Here is a 22082-nt window from a genome sequence, read left to right as displayed (position 1 = left end):
CTTAAACCTCATGGTTGACTGTTTTTGAACCACGGTCTTACCTGGCTTCAAAAACAGTCCACCATGAGGTTTAAGCACCAGAAAAACAGGACTCAGGTCCCAGGGGGTGGGGGGTGGGGTGGGGCGGTGGCTGTCTTTCTTCTCTTCCAGATTCTGGGATTGAGCATGACTGACCAGAAAGGAGGAAGACAGGTACAGGGATGGGGGCAGAGGGTGTATGGAATGTGTGTGGGAGGGGAGAGCAGGAAAAGCATTTCTAAGATGATCTCTACTTTCTCTTTGGTCATAATAGGCAGTAATTAATTCTGAATTCTTAAATGATATTAAGGAGGTTGTGAGAGCTGGACCATAAAGAAGACTGAGCTCTGAAGAATTGATGCTTTTGAATTGTGGTGCTGGAGAAGACTCTTGAGAGTCCTTTGGACAGCAAGATCAAATCAGTCATTCCTGGAGGAAATCAACCCTGAATATTCATTGGAAGGACTGATGCTGAGGCTTCAATACTTTGGCCACCTGATGTGAAGAGCTGGCTCATTGGAAAAGACCCTGATGCTGGAAAGATTGAGGGCAGGAGGAGAAGGGGACAACAGAGGATGAGGTGGTTAGATATCATCACTAGCTTAGTGGACATGAATCAAGCAAACTCTGGGAGACAGAGGAGGACAGAAGAGCCTGGCATGCTGCAGTGCATGGGGTTGCAAAGAGTCGGACACAACTTAAGAGACTGAACAACAACAAGTGAAACAGGAAGGAGAGTAGGCCTGAAGGGTGGGCACAGGTGGAAAAAAGCTGGGAACCCAAAGTAAGGTGACTAGTCGGATTAGTCACCTCGGGGGGCTGGCTGGAGAGGGTTGAAGGGACATTCTGGAGTAACTAGAAATGTTCTGAATCTCAACTTGGGTGGTATTTGCACAGGTGTACAGATGATAAAAATTCCTTGAGTGGTACACCTAAGATTTATACATAACCAAGATTTAATTCTACAGAAATTACATAATTCTCAATAAAAAGGTTCAAAAAATAATAGAAGGGTTGAGCAGCACTGGCCTTAGCTATTAGCTGGCATTAACTCATGGAAGCGTATTTACAAGATGTAAAAGGACATTATTGGGAGGCTGGGAAACTACCACCAATCAAAGGAACCTTCCACCAAGCTGGATGTTAGCGCTTGGTGAAGCCCAGTGCAAGGCCAGGCTGCCTCCCGGAGCCAGAGGAGCAGCACAGATCCAGAGGGAAGGGAGGGTGACAGTCGCCGGACACAGCTTTTCAGACCTTGGGGAAGGCGGCCTGCTGGGGCCGAAAAGACACATCTTTCTTTGCTGCTGGCTCTAGACTGAGGGACACAGAGGTCAAACCAAAGGGGATCAAGGGAAGAGAGTCTAACCCAGGGGAAAGGTGGTGGGTCTGAGAAGCGAGACAATGATGGGCCTCAGGTTCTGAGAGAGCTAGAGGCCTGAACGCTGGCCACTGAGCATCGCTGTGTTCCCACAGCCGCTGCTGGCACCTGGCCGGGGGCTCAGGGCGGGCCGTTTCCTCTCACACAACATCACTCTATTCATATCATCAACTGCCCAGCCCAGTGCAAAGGTCGGCAGGGCGGAAACCAGTCTAGAGAGTGACCCAAGAGAAGACCCGGGCAGCAGGAGGAGAGGAGGGTTTCAAGAGGCGGCTTGCAGGCTCCCACACCGTAGGATGAAGGGCTCACTGGAGTCTGGCTCGGACATCTGCCATGTTATGGTCCTGGGATTGTCATAAAAACCTCACAGATGTCTGCGTGTTTGGCCCAGCAACCCCACAAGGTGGGCATCTTCATTCCCATTTTGCGGATAAAGACGTGGCAGCCTGCAGAGAGGAGACCACTGACCCTGTCACACCACCGGCCGAAGACAGAGGCCGGAGCCGGAGCCTGCAGGCCATTTGCGCAGACCTGTCTCCATTTTCGCAGACCTCAGGACAGGATCTGAATCTCTGTTCTCCAGGCTCAACAGAGCTCTGGTCATGTTCGGGCACTGCAGTACGGACGTGAAGTCCGAGGCCTGACTCAGGAGCACGTTTACGGATCATTAGCTGAGACTCGGTTTTTATTCCTGTTTTAGAGGATAATTATTTATTAACTTAGACCTGGTAAAGTGTTCTGACAACAGGAGAAATCAGTGGAGTCATGGCCTCAGTACTTGCTATGTGAAATATAAGACATGTGAATTCTAGGTTTCTGTGGGGAGTCACACACATGTATTTCGATACAGTATATATGAAAACTTTAGCATGAGTCCTTGCAATGAATATTCAGGGTTGATTTCCTGTAGGATTGACTCATTTGATCTCCTTGCTGTCCAAGGGACTCTGAAGAGTCTTCTCCAACACCATAGTTCGAAAGCCTCAATGCTAAAGCTGAAGCTCTAATACTTTGGCTAGCTGGTGGGAAGAGCAGACTCACTGGAAAAGACCATGATGCTGGGAAAGACTGAAAACAAGAGGAAAAGAGGGTGGCAGAGGATGACATTGTTGGATAGCATCACTGACTCAATGCACATGAACCCGAGCAAACTCTGGGAGACATTGGAGGACAGGGAAGCCGGGAGTGCTGCAGCCCATAGGGTCACAAAGAGTCGGACATGACTTAGTGACTGAACAACAATGATATGAAAACTTGTAACATACAGCAAATAATTTTTTTTATAACTGTACAGTACATATACCAAAAGCTATCATTTGAGCCATTTTAGAGTGACATTAAGTATTTTGCATGGTGGTGCAACCATCACCACTACCATCTCATCATCCCAAACTGAAACCTGCACCATTTTTCACAAGGACTCCCACTGCCTGTCCTCAGGTAGTGGCTTCCAGGACTCTGCCCAGAGCGCAAGCTTAGGAAATGCTTGTTGAAGAAGAGTGAGATTTACAGGTGCGCAAGAAGACTGACTACTATATTCTACAAATAAAAGAGACTAAAGGGAATATTTTTTTCCATAACTAAAGACTGAGAGCAGTGTAGCCAAGAAGCATTAGGAGTAATTTGTGACTTGTTTACACTTCTGGCACCGGCTCTGATGGTCTATTGTGACCAGGCCCTTCTGCTCTCTGTCGACACGCCAGCAGGTGACGGCGACACCTCAGGACGGGGTGGGCGAGCACGGATGCCTGGCCAGCCGGCACTTGGGGCTGGCTGCTGAGCTGTCACCGAGTGGACTGGCCCACGGTTCTCATCTGGGCAAGCCTCCTTTGATGGATTTGTGTGACTTGGCAGGGACCCTGTGATGGAAATTCACCGAGAAGCCTGCATTTCAACTCCTGGTGAGCAGGGCTTTCAGAGGTTTTCTGTAGAGACGCGGCCTGCAGAGAAGGCAGGGATTCCCAGTTCCGTTTGGGTGAAGCTGGAGAAGCAGAAAAGCACAGATTACGGTGCCTCGTACTGACCCTGGTGCTGCAGAAGCATGGAAAGCCTGAACACAGGGGCGCTTCTGCTGTCGCATTTCCTAATCCGGTAGAGGCACACAGCCCTGAGGGGAAAGGGCTGGGGAGGGAGGCTGCTTGTTGGAAGGAGGTTAGCTGGGTTTTCAAAAACTGACCAAGGGACCAGGCAGCCACGCATACAGCAATGGCCACTGTGCCACTGGCTGGCCTCCCCTGACTTTCTCTGGCTAAAGAATAATTCAAGAAACAAATTTTGCTGGAGAAGAAATTATCCATTTGGATCTGCTCTCTGTGGGTTTGTGACTCATCTGAGACAATTGCTGTTCAACAGCTTTTCCTATGCTTCCAGGAGGGACACGCCTTACCCGGTGCTTCGGACTCAAAACCCTGGGCTGGGAAAGGTGATTCTGAGCTGGTGGACTTGGACTGATTCAGAGATGCTCGGTTCCAAGAGAAGGAACCGATAAATATCTGGGCTTTGGAAGTAACTTCGTGATGTTTGGATTCTGGGCTGGCACCAGCCTCTAGGGTTTAAGCACTCTGCTGTCATACGCTGTGCAGCCTTTCCAAGAAAAACTCTATAAAATGAAAATACTTTATTGCCATGGCCTTTGACTTCTTGAGAGTCACACAAATACTGTCATCTCGCGCAACATTTAATTTAAACTTGGTTCACCTAAAGAAAAAAAAAATGAGTTCTGAGTCCGCCCATCTCCCTTCTTAAAAGAGCACCCAGTCTTCTCTATGTTGTCACTGTTTTGTTTGCTGTGAGCCAAACTGTTATTTCACATATGTGAAGAGAGAGTTGGCATCAAGTCCATATGAACTAAACTGCTGGCAAAGGCGATGCTGGAGCTTGCCATTGAGAAGATTAGATTCCCGAGAAACTTCTCTAGCAGCGTCCAACATCCACAAACTAAAAAAGTGTGTGTGTAAATACACACATGCTCACCCAGCTGAAAGACGCTGCGCCCTTCCTCCGAGTTCAGGTAGTGCCCTGTTGGTGGTTTATGTCACCCTCAGCGTAAGTATCGCAGTAGCATAAATAAATACATAACAAAAAAATATATGCGCTGATTAAGATAAATAGGAAATTGAGAATTTACTTTATTCAAGTATAAGGTTGCCCATTTCAACTAACTTCCTTATTTATTTAATAAATAGGATGATTCACACTTTCCCTGTAAGTAAGACTGATTCGATTAGGTTTGGATCGGGGAGGCAAGAGACGAGGGTAGGAGGCACACTTTTTAAAAAATTTTCAATTCAGGTTTTCCTTTACTTTAAAGATTCTTTTTTTCTATTAAAGTGTGCTATTTTGCAGACTTGTTTTGCCTTTGCGCTCACAGATGCAAATATGGAACTAAACCAGGAGAGAAATGGAAAATTTCATCATCCAGAGTTGTGGTAAGTGGTTGAATACAACCAGGTAGTTGAAAACTGTGCTCCCTGAAACCCTGGAACCTGAGGCCCCCGTGACAACACAGCAGTGGTGGCCCTGCCACCAGAGCAGGCGTCTTTTATCTGTGCCTGTCCCTTCTCTTCAGGGCCCTGCCCACAGATCACACTACTGGGGTCTTTGGGGCTCAAGAATGACTACAGGTAAGGTGGACAATCATCTGAAACTCTGACACTTATACAACGCAGTCTCACAAAGTTGGAATATTTCTAAAAGAAAGATGGAGACCCATACTTTAGGAAAACATGTAGAGAAAAGCTTGGATCTTTCAGATTTTCAAATTCCCCTTCTAAAATAATCTTTGTTTTTCTTAGTCACTGGGTACCAGCTGTGGGAACACACTGATGTCTCTGACAGGACTGTTAACCACAGCTCACCCAGGGATAACACAGGATCCAGGCTCAGCCAATCACATGCTGCCATTTCCTCAGCAACAGCAATTAGTCCAGGAGGTGCGTGTATGACTCAGGGCAGGACCAATCAGAATCCTTCCCTGAGACTGACTGCTTTACAAATGATGGAAGACACATGCTGCTTTCCACTGGAGTTGCTCAGCTTGGAAGCTGGGAAATCTGGGGCTACTGAGGGCCATGGTTCCTGCCACAGGGGGAAGCTGGAAGGCTATCCTCAGGATGAGAGATGGAGAGAAAGTCTCAGAGGGACTGAAACCCAGTTCCTAACCCTGAGCCTGGTTCCTGCATCTCTTCCTTTTAATCCTTTAAAAAAAAAAATTTATTTAATTGGAGGCTAATTGCTTTACAATATTGTAGTACAATGCCATACATTGACATGAATGAGCCTGGTTCCTGCAGCTCTTCCTTTTAATCCTATGTGCTGTTCTAATAATGTTCCAACTCTATAAGCCAGGAAATTTCCTCTTTGCTAGGCTGGTTAGGATTAGGGCTTTGACACAACTCAGAGAGTTCTGAAAAATACAGGGGCCCTGCTTAACTTGGAGATCACACTGTGACTAACTTCTTCAAGTGATTATAAGTGATTAATGGCTTCTCAGCTGACTGTTAATGAAAGCCACTTATTTTCTCTGCCAACTTTTTGTTAGTGGCATCTCATATCAAGAAATAAATGCTGAAACTTATAAAGTTGGGGGGGAAGCTTGCTTTAAAAATAAAAGCAGAATTATATTAATATACTTCTACCCATTTAGCATTTCTCAGCACGTGGGGAAACATTCATTACTGAATATGTTTACTGATTCAGGAGTTTACAGCACAAAAATTCTTAAGCACATCTTATTTTGTCACGATTGTTCATCTGCCTTGTGGAACAAAAGAGGCCAAGAACCAGAATGGGGAAGAACGGAAGAAAAGCTTCCATTCACCGGAGAGCCTGATGCTTCCTGTCCGTGTATTTAGATTCAGCGCTTCCCCGATCCAGGGCTGAACGTCTCGGAGCCGCTGGCAGGTACAAACACGCTCCCTTTTAATTATACCACCAAATTGCCGCAGTAACTGATTGCCAGCTAAATAATTACAATCAAGTGGCCATTGTGCATAACAATCATTTAATGAGTGCCATCCGCAAACACTGTAATAATAGAGAGCTTTAATGAAGAAATCTGGAGAGAGGCCAGGGTTTTATGGCGGTTTGCTTAAAGGGAGAGAGAGCCATAATCTGTATTTAAGATTAAAAGAAGCCTTTAATCCACATGCTCAGCATTAAACAAGGGAGTGGAGTCATGTTTTGATCAAAAGTTACTGCGGGCATAAAAGAAAGCAATGTAAATGTTCTTTTAGGAATTAAAAATTAAAAAGGCTCCAGTAAATTATATTGAGGAAGTGTTCGTAACCATTTGCTTTGGGGGAAAAAAAATGAAAAGGAAAAACATCTGATTTTCATTTTGGACAAGAATACTTAGCTCAAATAAAATACAAGGGAATAGGGTTTTATTTGATTTGTATAATATCACTAAAAATAAGGGAGCTGCCATTCAGGCTTCCTTGTACCAGTAATCATTCTCCTACTGAATCTATTTTTTACCCTCACTTTCCTAGGCCGGGTCTGCATCTTTGGGAGGTGTAATTACATTCTCACACAAAGTCCTAATTGAAATGGTTTTGATGATCTCAGCTCTAGCAAACAGTAGTTCTCATCGGAGGGAGGAAAAAAAAAACAAAACCAAAAATCTCACCACATAAAACTCAGATCCACTGGCAGCTACCAGCACTGCTGATGCAGGAGTATTTGCCTAACAAATTAAGACTGCGATTCCTAGAATTGCAGTCATTCTCTATGAACTGATATGCAGCCTGGCCAATGATAAACACCAGAGCCTCCAGATTTTGCTAGTGCTGACTGCTAGGAGAGAACTAAAAGCAACATCAGTCCTCTCAAGGAGGAATAAGAGGGGAAAGCAAAAACCAAACCAAAACAGTTTCTAGAGATATAAATAGCTGTAGACCAGATCTGGGCTCCAACAGCTGTCATCAGTGTTAAGCCCAGGATACAGGAGCAGCACTTGACCCTGGTGAGGGGCCCACAGAACATCCCAGCCCCCAGGAAATCCTGATGGTGGCCTGGGGCCGTGGCAAGACTCCAGAGCAGGAGGGACACACTGCATCTGGGATCCTTCTTGTCCCAGGGTGGATGTTCAGGACAGAACACACTGCCCTGGAGCTCCTGAGCTGCCCCAACCTGTCCAGGTTCTCGGGTGTGTGTGTGACAGACAGAGGAACCAGGGTTAGGAAATGGGGACAGGAAAGAGTCCCGCCAGACTGCCTACCTGGGGTCGAGGACACAGGTCAGGACAGATTTCCTAAGATCACTTCAGCTGAAGACTGACGTAGGAGAAGCTGTAGGATTTTAATTTTGACATCAGGACTTTTCCTGACATTCTTAGTTAAGGATATTGACAAATTCTCCTTCAAGAAGTCCTCGGTTTTGAACTCGCCTACACTGTTGGTGGGAATGGAAGCTGATGCAGCCACAATGGAGAACAGTTATGGAAGTTCCTCAGAAAACTAAAGATAGAGTTGGCAAGTAAGACGTCACTTTGCTGACACAGGTTCGTATAGTCAAAGCTATGGTTTTTCCAGGAGTCACCTACGGATGTGAGAGTTGGACCGTAAAGAAGGCTGATCACAGAAGAATTGATGCTTTCAAACTGGGATGCTGGAGAAGACTCTTGAGAGTCCCTTGGATAGCAAGAAGATTAAACTAGTCAATCCTAAAGGAAATCAACCCTGGATATTCATTGGAAGGCCTGATACTGAAGCTGAAGCACCAATCCTTTGGCCACCTGATGTGAAGAGCCGACTCACTGGAAAAGACCCTGATACTGGGAATGACTGAAGGCAAAAGAAGAGGGCAGCAGAGGATGAGATGGCTGGATGGCCTCACTGAGCCTCTCGACATGAACTTGAGGAAACTCTGGGTGATAGTGGGGGAGAGAGGAGCCTGGCACGCTGCAGTCATAGGGTCACAGACTTAGACACAACTCAGCAACTGAACAGCAAAACGATCCAGCAATCACACTCCTGGGCATATATCTGGACACAACTAGAATTCAAACAGACACGTGCACGCGCATGTGCACAGCAGCACTAATCACAGTAGCCGAGACCTGGTAACACCGAAACGCCCATCACAGATGAGTGGGAAGACGCGGCACGTGTACGCGTGGAATACCACTCAGCCACAGAAAAGAACGAAATGACGTCATTTGCAGCAACACGGACGGACCTAGAGATTATCACACTAAGTGAAATAAGGCAGAGAGAAAAGACAGATGGACCTAGAGATTACCATACTAAGTGAACTAAGGCAGAGAGAAAAGACAGATGCGGTATGATATCACTCATACGTGAATCCAAGTATGACACACACAAATTTACCTCTGAAACAGAAATAGGCTCACAGACTTAGAGAACAGACCTGCGGCTGCTGGGGGGGTGGGGCGGGGTGGGGGAAGGCCTGGGAGTTTGGGATTAGCAGATGCTGGATAAACAAAGTCCTATTATATAGCACAGGGACTATATTCAATAACCTGCGATGAACCATAGTGGGAAATACGAAAGAGAATATATATACACACATGCAACTGAATCACTTTGCCATGCGGCAGAAGTTAACACATCACCGTCAATCAACTATACTTCAGTAGGTAAACAAAATGGAGAGAAAGGAGTCCCTGAGCTGCAGTCTGCGCTAGGGGTCTATCTGACCGCCTGTTGGAAGCCGGGGGAACAGCCGAGAGCACCAGCGTCGCCTGCAGCATTCACCCCGGGGGTGTACCCGGTGCGGGCTGCCCTGTGATGGGTCCTCCGAATGCAGGCTCTTCACCAGCCACCTCTAAGTCACCCTGCCAAACTCCGGCGGCCTTCCACGTACCCCCCAAGTCTCCCGGGTCACTTCAGGGAGTTGGGCGCCTGGCAATCAGGCCCTCCTGTTCCCTTCCCCTTCTAACCCCTGGTCGGTATCTCGGTTCTCTCCACTGCACCTCCTCCTCCATAAAAGGTGGCTTCAGTAAGAAAAAAAAAAACAACCCAGCTTTTGAGGGTTTTGTGAGCCTGTGAGGACTTGATGGGAAATGCAGTGTGGCTGGCACTGCTGAGTGCTCCATACATGGGGTTGTTATTGGCACACCACTGTCTTCAGGAGAAAATCCAAAGCCAGATCCTGTGCCAGATCTGTGATAACGTCAGTGATTCAAACAACATAACGTACTTCACCCGGCCACTCACACTTGAATGTCCTTGCTTCAGCCCGTCTACCCCCTGTCCAGTCCCCACACCGCAGCCGAGGCAGAGGGAAACGTCCACCCCTCCCTGTCACCTCTTGATTGATGCCGGCTCTTTCTCACGGCCCCCGAGAGCCCATGTCACCTGCTCCCCACCGCGCCCCTCACTCCCTACCACTCTCACGGTACTTTTGACAGGTTGGCCACATTGGCCCCCCACCCCCATTTCTCAGACTGAAGGAGCTTGTTTCCAACCTAGGTCTCTGCCCGGGGTGATCACTCAGCCTCCCGGCTTCTCCCCTGGGTGCTCCTAGGTGTGGCCGCCTCCTCTGGGTTCAGGTCTCAGCTCGGAAGCCACCTCTGCACAGGGACCATCACCCACCTGCCAGTCCAAGCTGGGTCTAACTCCTGACTCCATGCCCTCCTCTCCCCTCCCCTCTCCGATTCACTGTAACTCAACAGCACCCTGTTTTGTTCTCACCTTTGTGCTCATCGCTACCTGAAAGTTTCTTTTTTTGCTTGTTTGTGAAACTAGATGCAAGCCCCAGGAAAACATGGAAAACATGTCTGCCTGGACTACTACTGCACCCCCAGTGCTTGGAAGGAACCCAGGATGTAGCAGATGCTGAGTGAACACGCTGTCTACCCCCAGAGCATCACCCGCAGGCCACCACCTCCCAGGCACTCAGCTGCAGCTGAGCTGCCCTGCACGGAATTCAACCAAGGGGCAGACGACTGGGGCACAGATAAAAATCGAGCCTTGGCCACTGTCTTCCCAGATCAGATGTATCATGAAGGGCTTGTAACTGGGACCAATGCTTAGCAGCGACTTCACAGGACCCAAAAGGCAGTGGACCTGAGGGTGAACGCGTGTGTAAAGCTATCTGGGGCTGACCAATGTCTCTGGTTCAAAAGAAATGTGAAGACACATATATGTCTCAATTTACAGCAGAGAATAGACTAAATAGCGGGTCAGCACACTGTGAAACTGGGGCCAGGGTCACATCTAAAACAAAGCCTTGGTTTAACATTTACGTATGTGCCAGCTGGGTTCAGACAGAAGGAACCTAACTGGCATATAAACTTAAATTCTTAACCTCTCTTTACCTTAAATCCCACATTTTTTAAGTGGTGAGAATGATACCCATCCCTCAAAGGGTTGCTATGAGAAATAAATAGGATGATTTGCAAAGGAGGCCTATTGATGTACTGAACAGAAAGTAGGTACTCAAAAAAAAAAAAAGAATCTAAATCTCCATCTGGGTGGGTGGTAGAGCTCAGAAAACACTTCCTAGGTGACAAGCAAACGGGGGCAAAGCATGCCAGGAAACCAGCACGTGAAGAGTGGCAGGGAAAAGGCAAGGTAGCCAACAGGAGACGCAGAACAAGGCCAGGATCTGGGCCACGATGGTTTGTTATTATGCCTCATGTAAGAAGGGCCTGCCGATACGCGTGCTTCACGGCCTGATCACAGTGACACGTGGCAGTCAGAGCTGAGCATCAGTAGGAAAGTCACCGAATGTGAGAAATCACGGGCTAACCGCAGAAAGAAAGTGTGTTCCTGAGAAGAGTATTTATTTCTCTGTTATTATTATTATTGTTGTTGTTATGTAGCTTGCAGGATCTTAGTTCCCTGACCAGGACTGAACCCAGGGCCACAGCAGTGAAATCGCTGAGTCCTAAGCACTGGACTGCCGGGGAAACTTCCAAACTGTTTACTTTAAATCTACACAGTATCAGAGAACTCGTGGCAGGATTCCACTTTCAAAACCACTGGGCATGTGAGTATTCCGTGATCTTACCAAGAGACACAGGTCCTCATGCAGGCATGCTGTGCCCACACCTCTCCGTCTGGCACTCCAAGGCCCCGACACAAACCCGGGGGCTGCTGTACCCATCGCAGAGGCTAGGGTGAAAAGTCAGTCAAAGGCAGCAGTCGACTGGCTAGTCTTATTAATCCCAGGGGACAGATATTTACCAAAAAAAAAAAAAGGGGGGGGGAGAAGACAAGCCACCTGCCTGGGATCCATCATCCCATCTAGCTCTTGGAAATAAGAGGAATGTTAGAAGTATCAGCAACAGAAAAGAAAGGAAACGTAACCACAGCAGACAGGGAGCCCTGCCCCGGATCAGCCTGCATCACCACCTCTGGGACAGTCATGCCAGCTTTCTAATGTCTTACCGAGCTCTCCCTGACTCTCAGCCACGTGATCTGCGTGGGTCATTCACCCCACACACCATGGTGATGGGAACACATCCTGCACCTGGGCAGGGAGAGCTACCCCTGTCCCACCGTGGTGAGCGGGCCACCAGTAACCAGCGAAGCAAGACAGGACAGTGTCGCCGGGAACAAGGCTCCCTTTCCATGGAAGTCGCTACACCTGGGGCTCCCGGTGCCAACTTGCCTTCTTGTGGAGAGAGGCTGCCTGAGAACCAAGTGAAGCAGAGACCAGCCAGGCAAAGGAGGAGGCAGAAAGGTCATGGCTGACATTCTTTGAAAACTCGGATCTAGTAGTGCCTAAGGCTAGCACTATCCATGAAAGTTTTCAGTTAGTTGAACAAATAAATCCCCATGTTTGCTTAAGTCTCTCTGAGTTAGTGTCTAACTTTCAACCAAGGAGGCCTGACTGATATAGGAAGTAATCTTGTAGACTTTAATCCTAAAGGACTTCTCTAAAGAGGCAGCCTGTGAAGCACTCTTCTGAGTTCTCTTAAAAAAGAGTAGAACACGTGAGACACTGGGGGGCACCACCGGCTTTTCTTGAGGCAGCAACTGCACGCGACCAAACATAGATGGAGCATCAACGAGACGTGCGCTGTGAGGTCGCTGCAGACAGAGGGGGCCTGCTACTGACCGTGTTGCTGACCTTCCACCCTCACCTCCCTCAGAGTCAAAAATTCACTCGCTCTTTCAAAAATGTTTCTAGTATGTGCCAGGTATTATGGTAGGTACTGAGGACATGGAGATGCTTAAGACATGGTTCTCATTCTCAGGAAGCTAACGATCCAGGGTGACGAGTGTGAGAAGGGACCCTTCAGAAAGGATCAGTAGGTGCTTCCCAGGTGGGGAGAACAAGAGCACAGGTGGTCCAGGGCGGGAGGACAGACCTTGGGAGGCAGGCTGGAGCCGGGCTCGTCTGCCCTGAGGGACTGATCAGATCCTGGAGCCAAAGCTGAGCCTCTGAGTAACTGTGTCCCTGAGTAACTGTGTGTGCCACTCAAGGTGGGGTGACCTGTGTGGAGGACAGACTGGAGGGGGACAGAGACTGAAGCCTGTGGTCACTGATGGGAAATGACCATGTGGACTCTGACAGAGAATAGCCAGGCTGGAAGAAAAGGCAAGAGTCTACAATCCTAACGCAGAGAGCACTGAAAACCAATGGCGCTCAGATGACTTGAGAAGAACTCTGCTCCGGGGGATTGTTTGCCTCTTAGAGGACAGACTGAGTCAGAGGAATCTGGAGAGAGGTCATAAGTTCCTCAGACTCTGGATCCCAGCAGCTCCATCTGGAGTTCCCTCCCCACCCCTAAACCCCATCTGCCCACGGGGCTCGGCTTCAGGGAAGGCCCGGGTCTGGACCCGCTGGCAGCTTGCTGGGTTCCCCTTCACTACGGGATCCTACACCTGAATTTTAGACCTGATCACTCATGACATTTCTCTGAACCCCAACTTCCTCCTCTTCAAAATGGGAACACTGTCATTTACCAAAGGATAAGGATTAAACTCTTAGTGCAAAATTCAGGCTTAAATTGAAGGAGGTAGGGAAAATCACTAGGACATTCAGGTATGACCTAAATCAGAGTCCTTATGATTATACTGTGGAGGTGATGAATAGATTCAAGGCATTAGACCTGGTAGACAGACTGCCTGAAGAACTATGGACGGAGGTTCTTAACACTGTACAGGAGGCAGGGATCAAAACCATCCCCAAGAAAAAGAAATGATAGAAGGCAAAGTGGTTGTTTGAGAAGGCTTTACAAATAGCTGAGAAAATAGAGAAGCAAAAGGCAAGAGAGGAAGGGAACGATATACTCAATTGAACGCAGAGTTTCAGAGAAAAGCATGGAGAGATAAGAAGGCCTTCGTAATGAGAAGAAATAGAGGAAAACAACAGAATGGGAAAGTCCAGAGATCTCTTAAAGAAAACTGGAGATATCAAGGGAACATTTCATGCGAAGACGGGCACAATAAAGGACAGAAACAGTATGGACCTAACAGAAGCCAAAGAGATTAAGAAGAGGTGGCAAAAAAACACAGAAGAATTACACAAGAAAGGTCTTAATGACCTGGATAACCGCAATGGTGTGGTCACTTACGTAGAGCCAGACATCCTGGAATGTGAAGTCAAGTGGATCTTAGGAAGCATTACTATGAACAAAGCTAGTGGAGGTGACAGAATTCCAGCTGAGCTATTTCAAATCCTAAAAGATGATGGAGTTAAAGTGCTGCACTCAATATCAGCAAATTTGGAAAATTCAGCAGTGGCCACAGGACTGGAAAAGCTCAGTTTTCATTCGAGTCCCAAAGAAGGGCAATGCCAAAGAATGTTCTAACGACCGTACAACTGTGCTTATCTCATATGCTAATAAGGTCATGCTCAAAATCCTTCAAGCTAGGCTTCAATAGTACATGAACCGAGAACTTCCAGACGTACAGCCTCAGTTTAAAAAAGGCAGAGGAACCAGAGATCAAATTGCCAATATTTGTTGGATTATGGAGAAAGCTGGGAAATTCCAGGAAACGTCTAGTTCTGCTTCACTGATTATACTTCACTGACTATGGATCACAACAAACTATGGAAAATTCTTAAAGAGGTGGGAATACCAGACCACCTTACCTGTCTCCTGAGAAACCTGTATGCAGGTCAAGAAGGAACAGTTATAACCAGACATGGAACAACATTCAGGTTCAAAACTGGGAAAGGAGTACGACAAGGCTGTATATTGTCACCCTGCTTATTTAACCTTTAGGCAGAATACACCATGCAAAACGTTGGGCTGGATGAAACACAAGCTGGAATCAAGACTGCTGGGAGAAATATCAACAACCTCAAATATGCAAATGATACCACTCTAATGGCAGAAAGTGAAGAGGAACTAAAGAGCCTCTTGATGACGGTGAAACAGAACAGTGAAAAAGCTGGCTTGAAACTCAGTATTAAAATTAAGATCACGGAATCCGGTCCCATCACTTCATGGTAAACAGATGGAGAAAAAGTGGAAGCAGTGACAGATCTTATCTACTTGGGCTCCAAAATCACTGAGGACAGTGACTGCAGCCATGAAATTAAAAGATGCTTGCTCCTTGGAAAAAACCTATGACCAATCTAGACTGCATATTAAAAAGCAGAGACATTACTTTGCCAACAAAGGTCTACATAGTCAAAGCTATGGTTTTTTCAGTAGTCATGTGCCGATGTGAGAGTTGGACCATAAAGAAGACTGAGCGCTGAAGAATTGATGCCTTTGATCTGTGATGCTGGAGAAGATTCTTGAGAGTCCCTTAGACTGCAAGGAGATGAAAGGAAAACAGTCCTGAATACTCACTGGAAGGACTGAAGCTGAAGCTCCACTACTCTGGCCACCTGATGCAAAGAGTTACTTTTTGGAGAAGACCCTGATAGCTGGAAAAGACTGATGGCAAAAGGGGAAAGGGCAGCAGAGGATGAGATGGTTGGGCAGCATCACTGACTCCATGGACATGAGTCTGAGCAAACTCTGGGAGACAGCAAAGGATGGGGACAGGGCGTGCTGCAGTCCATGGGGCCACAAAGAGTGGGACACAGCCTAGCGACCGAACAACAGTAAGAACAACAACAGGATTAAACACGGCAAGTTTCACAGAGTGCTCTGCACAGGACTGGCACGTGATAAACAGCGCACAGAAGCTGCCAGGCTCCTGTGGAAGACGAAGCGGGCTTCACGACGCGCTACAGAGACACAAAGACATCCTCATGCCAAGCAGCGGCTTCTCCCTTGCCAGGATTTCCAGAGCTTAAATAGAGTTTTGTTGAAAGAACAAGACAGAAACACTTTTTGTGGTGGTTGAAGCACGTGGACATGACCTCTGAAGGCCCCTAAGAACCCCAGTCAGGCTGCTGAGAGAGGGGCGGGGGAGAGGGATGTTGGCGCCGCTGGAGGCAGAGATGCAGCTCTTCCCCTTCTGCTCTGGGGTGAAAAGGTCAAATGGACCCTGGTTCCTGGTCTGAGTGTGTGGGAATGGCTGGGGAGGGCTTTGTGACTGAAGCAAGGGGCTCTCGACGAACAGACAGGCTTGATGGTGATGCGGCTTCACTGTATCCTTAAAGCCAAATCCGTGGACGTATCTTGTTTGCAGAACTTCAACCAAGCCCTCTGCTGACAAGTCAGGACTTGGATTCCAATGGGCCTGGCTTAACTGTTCGTGCAAAGAGCAAACTCAGTAAGAGATGAGTGAGCCGCGATGCAGAAGTCAACAAGACTGGGCAGCTGTGCACTGCTTCAGCGTTTCCATCCTCAACCCACCCACAGAGAGCTCTGAGTGCCAGGGGGCAGAGCTGCAAAGAATGAGGCCGGAGGTCAAGAACTCTTCTTGGGGTCCACACGGCTTGTGGCCTTGAACCCCACCTCTTTGGGGGGAGAGGGCTAGTGAAGGCCATTGACACTCGAGCCTGAACATCACCTGTCTGCACTGCCTCACTCTGAATGGCCGTGGGAACCTGGGCTCTTCAGTGGTTTCCCTATGCTGAGTAGATAAAAGCCAAAGAGGATGCTCTGGGCAGGGGGACTCCTCGGATGATCTGCACCAAATCCGAATGGTTAAAAATAATTTGCTAAATACCTTCCTAGATAAATTGAAACCCAAGACCTTTCTGAGTCCTGTCCAGCCCTGCCTCAGAGGGCGAGCCGGGCTGAAAAGTCCTGTTCTTTCCTTGCTGAATCCCTGAGTCAGACTTCTGCCTGTCAATCTTCTGACATCATAAGTCAAACTGTGCCACGGAAGGCCGGGTAAGCAGCTTCAGGAAACAGAAGCCCGACTGTAAGCACACAGGTATTTCCAAACAGAAAACAACTCTGCCCAGTTGCTAACTCGGCTACTGTATATAAATTTAGCCATGACACCAGGAGGGGAATTTTTTTTTAAAAATAGAAGTCAAAGGTCAAAAGGATAAACTGCAGTAGCGTACCACTCACTATCCTCATCAAGACATATAAATGGTAAACAAGACATAATAAAGTCTTTGCCCTTAAGACTGGGTGCTGGAGTGGAAGACAGAAAACAAACACAGACTGCAGGCGGTGATAAATGCCATATAGAAACTCAAACAGGGTAAAGGGGATAGAGAATGCCCGAGGTACTATTTTCATGTCCAAAGAAAAATATACAGATGAGGAAGTTGAGGACAGTAGAAGTTGGGTGAATTGTTCAAGGTCACAGCTAGAAAGTAAGGAGTGAACTTCAACTCGGCCCGTCTGAGTACTCCATTGTTCCTAACTGCTACACCATGCTATCTCGTTAATATCCAGAGACATCAAACAATTTGGAGAATAGATAAGGTGAGAGGCCACCTTTATTTTTTTTAAACCAGTGTCTCCTTTAGGGTCAACAGCAAAATCCCAAGAGCTATGAACTCATATAAGTAGGCTGCTGGCACCACTTTGACAGCAATGCTAAAAATATTTGAGATTCTATATGCGATATTTAACATACTTTAAACCTTAAAGCCACTCTCTGGGATGGGAATTGTGTGTGTGTGTATGTTTAGTTGCTCAGTCATGTCCAATTCTTTACCGACCCCATGGACTGGAGCCCACCAGGGATTTCCCAGGAAAGAATACTGGAGTGGGTTGCCATTTCCTCCTCCAGGGGATCTTCCCACCCAGGGATCAATCTGCGTCTCCTGCATTGGCAGGAAGATTCTTTACCATCTGAGCCACCTGGGAAGCCAAAGATGGGAATTACTGCTCTTATATTTCATAACAGGACACTGAGGCTCGGAGAGTGTCACCTGTTGAAAACTCACAGAGCTTTAAGTGTGGAAGCCACAGTCCAGGCCTCACGCCTCCAAGTGTGCTGCTTTTCCCGTTACACCACGCTGCCTTCCAGAAGACTCCCCAAAGAGCTGCGTTCCTCTCCCTCTGGGAGACAGGGCAGTAACGATCTTGGCAGTGCAGAGAGAAAGGAGTGACTGTTTTGCGTCTCTGCCAAGTATTCGTGCCCTTTGCAATATGACTTGGATACGACATCCAACCCAGCGCTAGCAGCTAAGCATTCTAGAATTTGCTTAAGGATTTTTTTTTTTTTCCACCTTCTCCGTATGGGGTCCAAAATTAAAAGGGGAAAAGCACATTTATGTCTCATTCAGAATTCAAAAAGTAATAAATCCTTCAAGGCCCTGGCAAGTTTCTCTAATCCACTGTAATCATGTTTCCTTGTATAACAAGTCTTGTGATGTCTGAGGCAGCGTCTCGCTATAGTAACGGCAGCCTGGATGCTGGAGCTTCTCTTCTCAGGCCTAGGGGATTACTCCATTTTCCACATTAGGAATAAGCCGCAGACTTTAGGTTCTAAAACGGAGCCAGAAACGCTGACGAGGATCCAGATGCCCTAAATATAATTATAACTAAATTTGACTGCCCCCTGTGAAAGGCACAAATGAAAAGAGTGTCGCAGCTTCTAGAACACGGATCCAGGAAGCGAAGCTATGAATAGGGCCGACGACAGGCTTCTTATGCACTTGAAGATCTTCCAAGTCTCCCCTGCTTCACATCCTTGGCTTTGTAACTTTTACAACAGCCTCATATTAGGGAAGGGGGCTTCCCAGATGGCTCAGCGGGTAAAGAATACGCCTGCAATGCAGGAGATGTGGGTTCAATCCCTGGGTCGGGAAGATCCCCCGGAGGAGGGCATGACAACCCACTCCAGTATTCTTGCCTGGAGAATTCCATGGACAGAGGAGCCTGGTGGGCTACAGTCCACGGGGTCGCAGAGTCGGACACGACTGCGTAGCTAAGCACAGACGGGACACACATTAGAGAAGGCTGTACTACAGATTCATCCTAATAAACCACATTTTCATGGAGGCAGCCTTTTCTTTTTTTAATTTACTTTGTTATTTAAAAATATTTTTATCCGTGTATAGTTGGTTTACAATGTTGTGTTAGTTTCTGCTGTGTAGCAAAGGGAATCAGAGATAGCTTTTACATTAATGATATTATTTAAACTTTCACAAGTTGATTTGATAAGTAACGGGAAATTTATCTCTATGGTCAAACATTTACTTCTGTTATTACCAGAAAGACATCTATTAAATTCCTGAATGGAAATGACACCCTCTCATTAGACCACTTGACATGAGCAGTGTGGAACAGTGTAGACATACATGTCTCACTTCAGATTATGAGTGTTAACTAGAATGACCATGACAGGGGTCCCATTTTTGAGGGCTTACTATGTGCCAGGAACTGTGTTCGGTGTTGTGAATACATCATCTTAGTGTTCAGAATCCCCTGACAAAGTTACTACTATTTCCGTTTTACAGTACAGGGTCTACAGTACAGGGTCTCCACCTCAGGAAGGTCCCACCGCTTGCCCAAGGTTGCACAGCTTGTTAATGGTGAGCTAGAATTTGGCTTCCCAGGTGGCCCAGTGGTAAAGAATCCACCTGCCAATGCAGGAGATGGACGAGACATGGGTCCGATCCCTGGGTCAGGAAGATCCCCTGGAGAAGGAAATGGCAACCTACTCTAGTATTCTTGCCTGGGGAATCCCATGGACAGAGGAGCCTGGCGGGCTACAGTCCATGGGGTCGCAAAAGAGTTGGACATAACTGAGCGACTGAACACAAGAATTTGTATAGAGGGCATTAGACTCTAGAACCTGTTCTGGAATAAAAGGTCAAACCCTCTCCCCACTGCAGAAGAGTCGTTGCTTCTAGCTACTGTCATTGAATCTTCCTGAACTAAACTTGATTTTCATAGAAATAACTTTCTTTTGTGCACTTTTTCTTTTTTCACTTTGGGGATATTTACTTAAACGGTACAATTACAACCATGCCATCTGGCGTTTCCAGGTCTGGCAAGAAACATGAGTGACTCCTGGAGAGCATACGCCTCACCCGGTGGGAGCAGAAAAGCATGGGGCGTCCTGGAAACCAGCCTGTGGGCTGGGAGCATCCCGCCTCCCGTGGGCACCTGGACCAAGGGGCCGCAGAGTCTATCAACCAGGAGGGTCAGTGAAGGGAAAGCCGGTGAGGGGAGCCTCACTGAATATGTATTATTTTTGAAATGCGCATCACGCCTCTCGCTGCTTAAATCACTTCATCACCACTCTCTTGGTGCGGTCAGGTTAGTACCAACACTTTCAGTTTTGCTTGCCCAGCACCTCCCGTCTCCTGGTAATGGCCAGTATCTTCCTCCCCTCATGCCAACCATGTTCCTTTTCAGACCCCACCTCTCTGGCTCAATCTGGCTGACCCCCAAATAAGGAAGAGATGCAAGCTGGGCCGTGAGTTCTGGGTCTGGGTCGGGGGCTGGTCCGCGTCAGGTGCCTGAAGCTGCCAGTGGCCACGCTTCCTGCCTGGAGGAAGACGCCCGTCTCCAGGGAGAACACCTGTTCGTGCTGCTCCAAAACTGCAGCTTCGCCCGAGGTTTGCTGGACCCACCTTTCCTTTCATTGTGTTCAGTGCCCCATGACTTCCCTTCGCCTCTCATGACTCAAGCTGAGGGTGTGTCACTTGAAGCCAACAGTGTTCTGGATAATTTAGAAAGGGTACCAGCCATGCAGAGTCTAGATGTAGACTCTACCTGCATCTACCAAGTCCAGATGCAGACAAGGATGAGAAACACTTCTTCCGGGGTGAGAAAAAAAAAAAGTTCACTCACAATTGCTATTCCAAGGTGGTAAAATGACTGGCTTTAGGGAAGCACAGATTACTGGAGACACTATTTCTTGCAGCATTACTAAAGGGGCAGCGAAGAGATGCTTCTGTGCCAGTTGGTTCACCCGGAAGTAGATAAGGACAGCAGAACTGCCTTATAACACCCTAAAGGGAGGCCACTTCTGCTTCTGGTCAGCCATTTGAGTCCTTTAGGAGGAGGACGCTGAATTTTCTGCTGCAAACTCAAGTCAGCAGCTATCAGGGAAATGGAAGAGTTGGATAAATGGGTAGAAATCTACATACGGGGTGGAGGATGGGGAGCCAGGGCCCCTCATAAAGGCCCGGAACTCAGGTGCAGGCTGAGGGCGGGGGACCACCCAGGGCCCCAGCAGATTTCTTACGTGCTGGGCAACTGAGCACAAGGTGAAGTGTATTAGTAACCAGGTGAGCCTATTAATACATCATCTAGAGGAGTCTTGGTGAAGCTAAATGTCTCTAGAATGCTAACTTCCACAGCGACAGAGCCTCCACTTTCTGCACTGCTGTGTTCCCAGAGGCTGTGTCCACGCCTGGTACTTTGCCACTGTGCAGTAACGTTTGCTGAACGAACGAATGAAAGAGGCTTACAAAGTTCTTTGTGTGCACTTAGTCGCTCAGCTGTGTCTGACTGTCTGTGACCCCGTGGACTGCAGCCCGCCAGGCTCCTCTGTCCATGGGACTCTCCAGGCAAGAATACTGGAGTGGGTTGCCATGCCCTCCTCCAGGGGATCTTCCTGACCCGGGACTGAACCTGCGTCTCCTGCCTTGCAGGCAGATTCTTTACCACTGCGCTGTCGGTGAAGATGTCTTACAGTGAGTCCTCGGAGGAGGAGCAGAGACTCTTAAACCGCTCCTGCAGGCACTTCCACTCAGACAAAGGCACAGTGAGGGCCGAGGAGGTTTAACACCTGAACCCCCTGTGTTACTTGGAGCTGTCTCCTGGATCTTAGAACAAGAGCACCGGACAAGGTGATGTCCAAAGTGTCCTCTCGGTTGTCATGTTTTGTTTCTTGGTGATTAGGCACAGTATCAAGCTTCATGATTTTCTTAAAACCACTGAGAAGAATCCTCCTCAGGCTCAGCGTTAAACTGAAGAGCAAGTGTGGGGTGTGAGAGACCAAGTGCCGTCCTGGGCGTCTTTGCTCCGTTATTCACCGTGCAATCTCACACCACAGGCTGGGTCTCCTCACCTGCCTCTCAGCGGATGTGGGATGCCTGTCTTTACAAGGCAGTGAGAAGGGAAAATACTCTGTCGATTAAGCCAAAGCTCTCTCTGAAATCAAAGGTCAGCTTCAAAATGGCTTCGTTTGGGGTTCTTCAGCCCCAGTGGTGCCGTTTCTGACTCCATCACTGTCTTCTATGGTTGTCGTACGTCTGGAGAGAACACATTTCCTAGTTTACACAGAGATGCTGGCTCATCTCTGGCCTTTCTGCCTTTCCCTGTGACCGTCCGACTCCACCTCCCCGGGACTGACTCCCCAGATCCCTGGCTTCATCCTTCTCAAAGTTCTTACTCATAGCCAACCTTGAGAAATACTGATCAATCATGATAGACTCCATTTTACCCTCTGTTCCTGGGTGAGTAACTCATCAAGACTCGAAGAGACAGCCT

At 47.8% G+C, this 22082-nt stretch overlaps 1 protein-coding gene across 1 annotated transcript in view; it reads right to left on the bottom strand.

Annotated features, from left to right (window-relative positions):
• Positions 1–2622: 2622 nt before the first annotated feature.
• ATG7 (autophagy related 7) overlaps positions 2623–22082 on the bottom strand; it is a 196450-nt gene continuing 176990 nt past the window's right edge. Inside the window, exon 19 of the mRNA XM_010862435.1 lies at positions 2623–3377. Coding sequence (XP_010860737.1) covers positions 3288–3377 — 90 coding nt within the window. The 3' untranslated portion in view covers positions 2623–3287. The remainder of the gene's footprint in view (positions 3378–22082) is intronic.

This window comes from Bison bison, unplaced genomic scaffold, assembly GCF_000754665.1.
Source record: "Bison bison bison isolate TAMUID 2011002044 unplaced genomic scaffold, Bison_UMD1.0 scf7180017864482, whole genome shotgun sequence".
NCBI lineage: Eukaryota > Metazoa > Chordata > Mammalia > Artiodactyla > Bovidae > Bison > Bison bison.
Note: the sequence above shows the minus strand (reverse complement) of the source record. Positions and strands in the feature narration are given on the sequence as shown.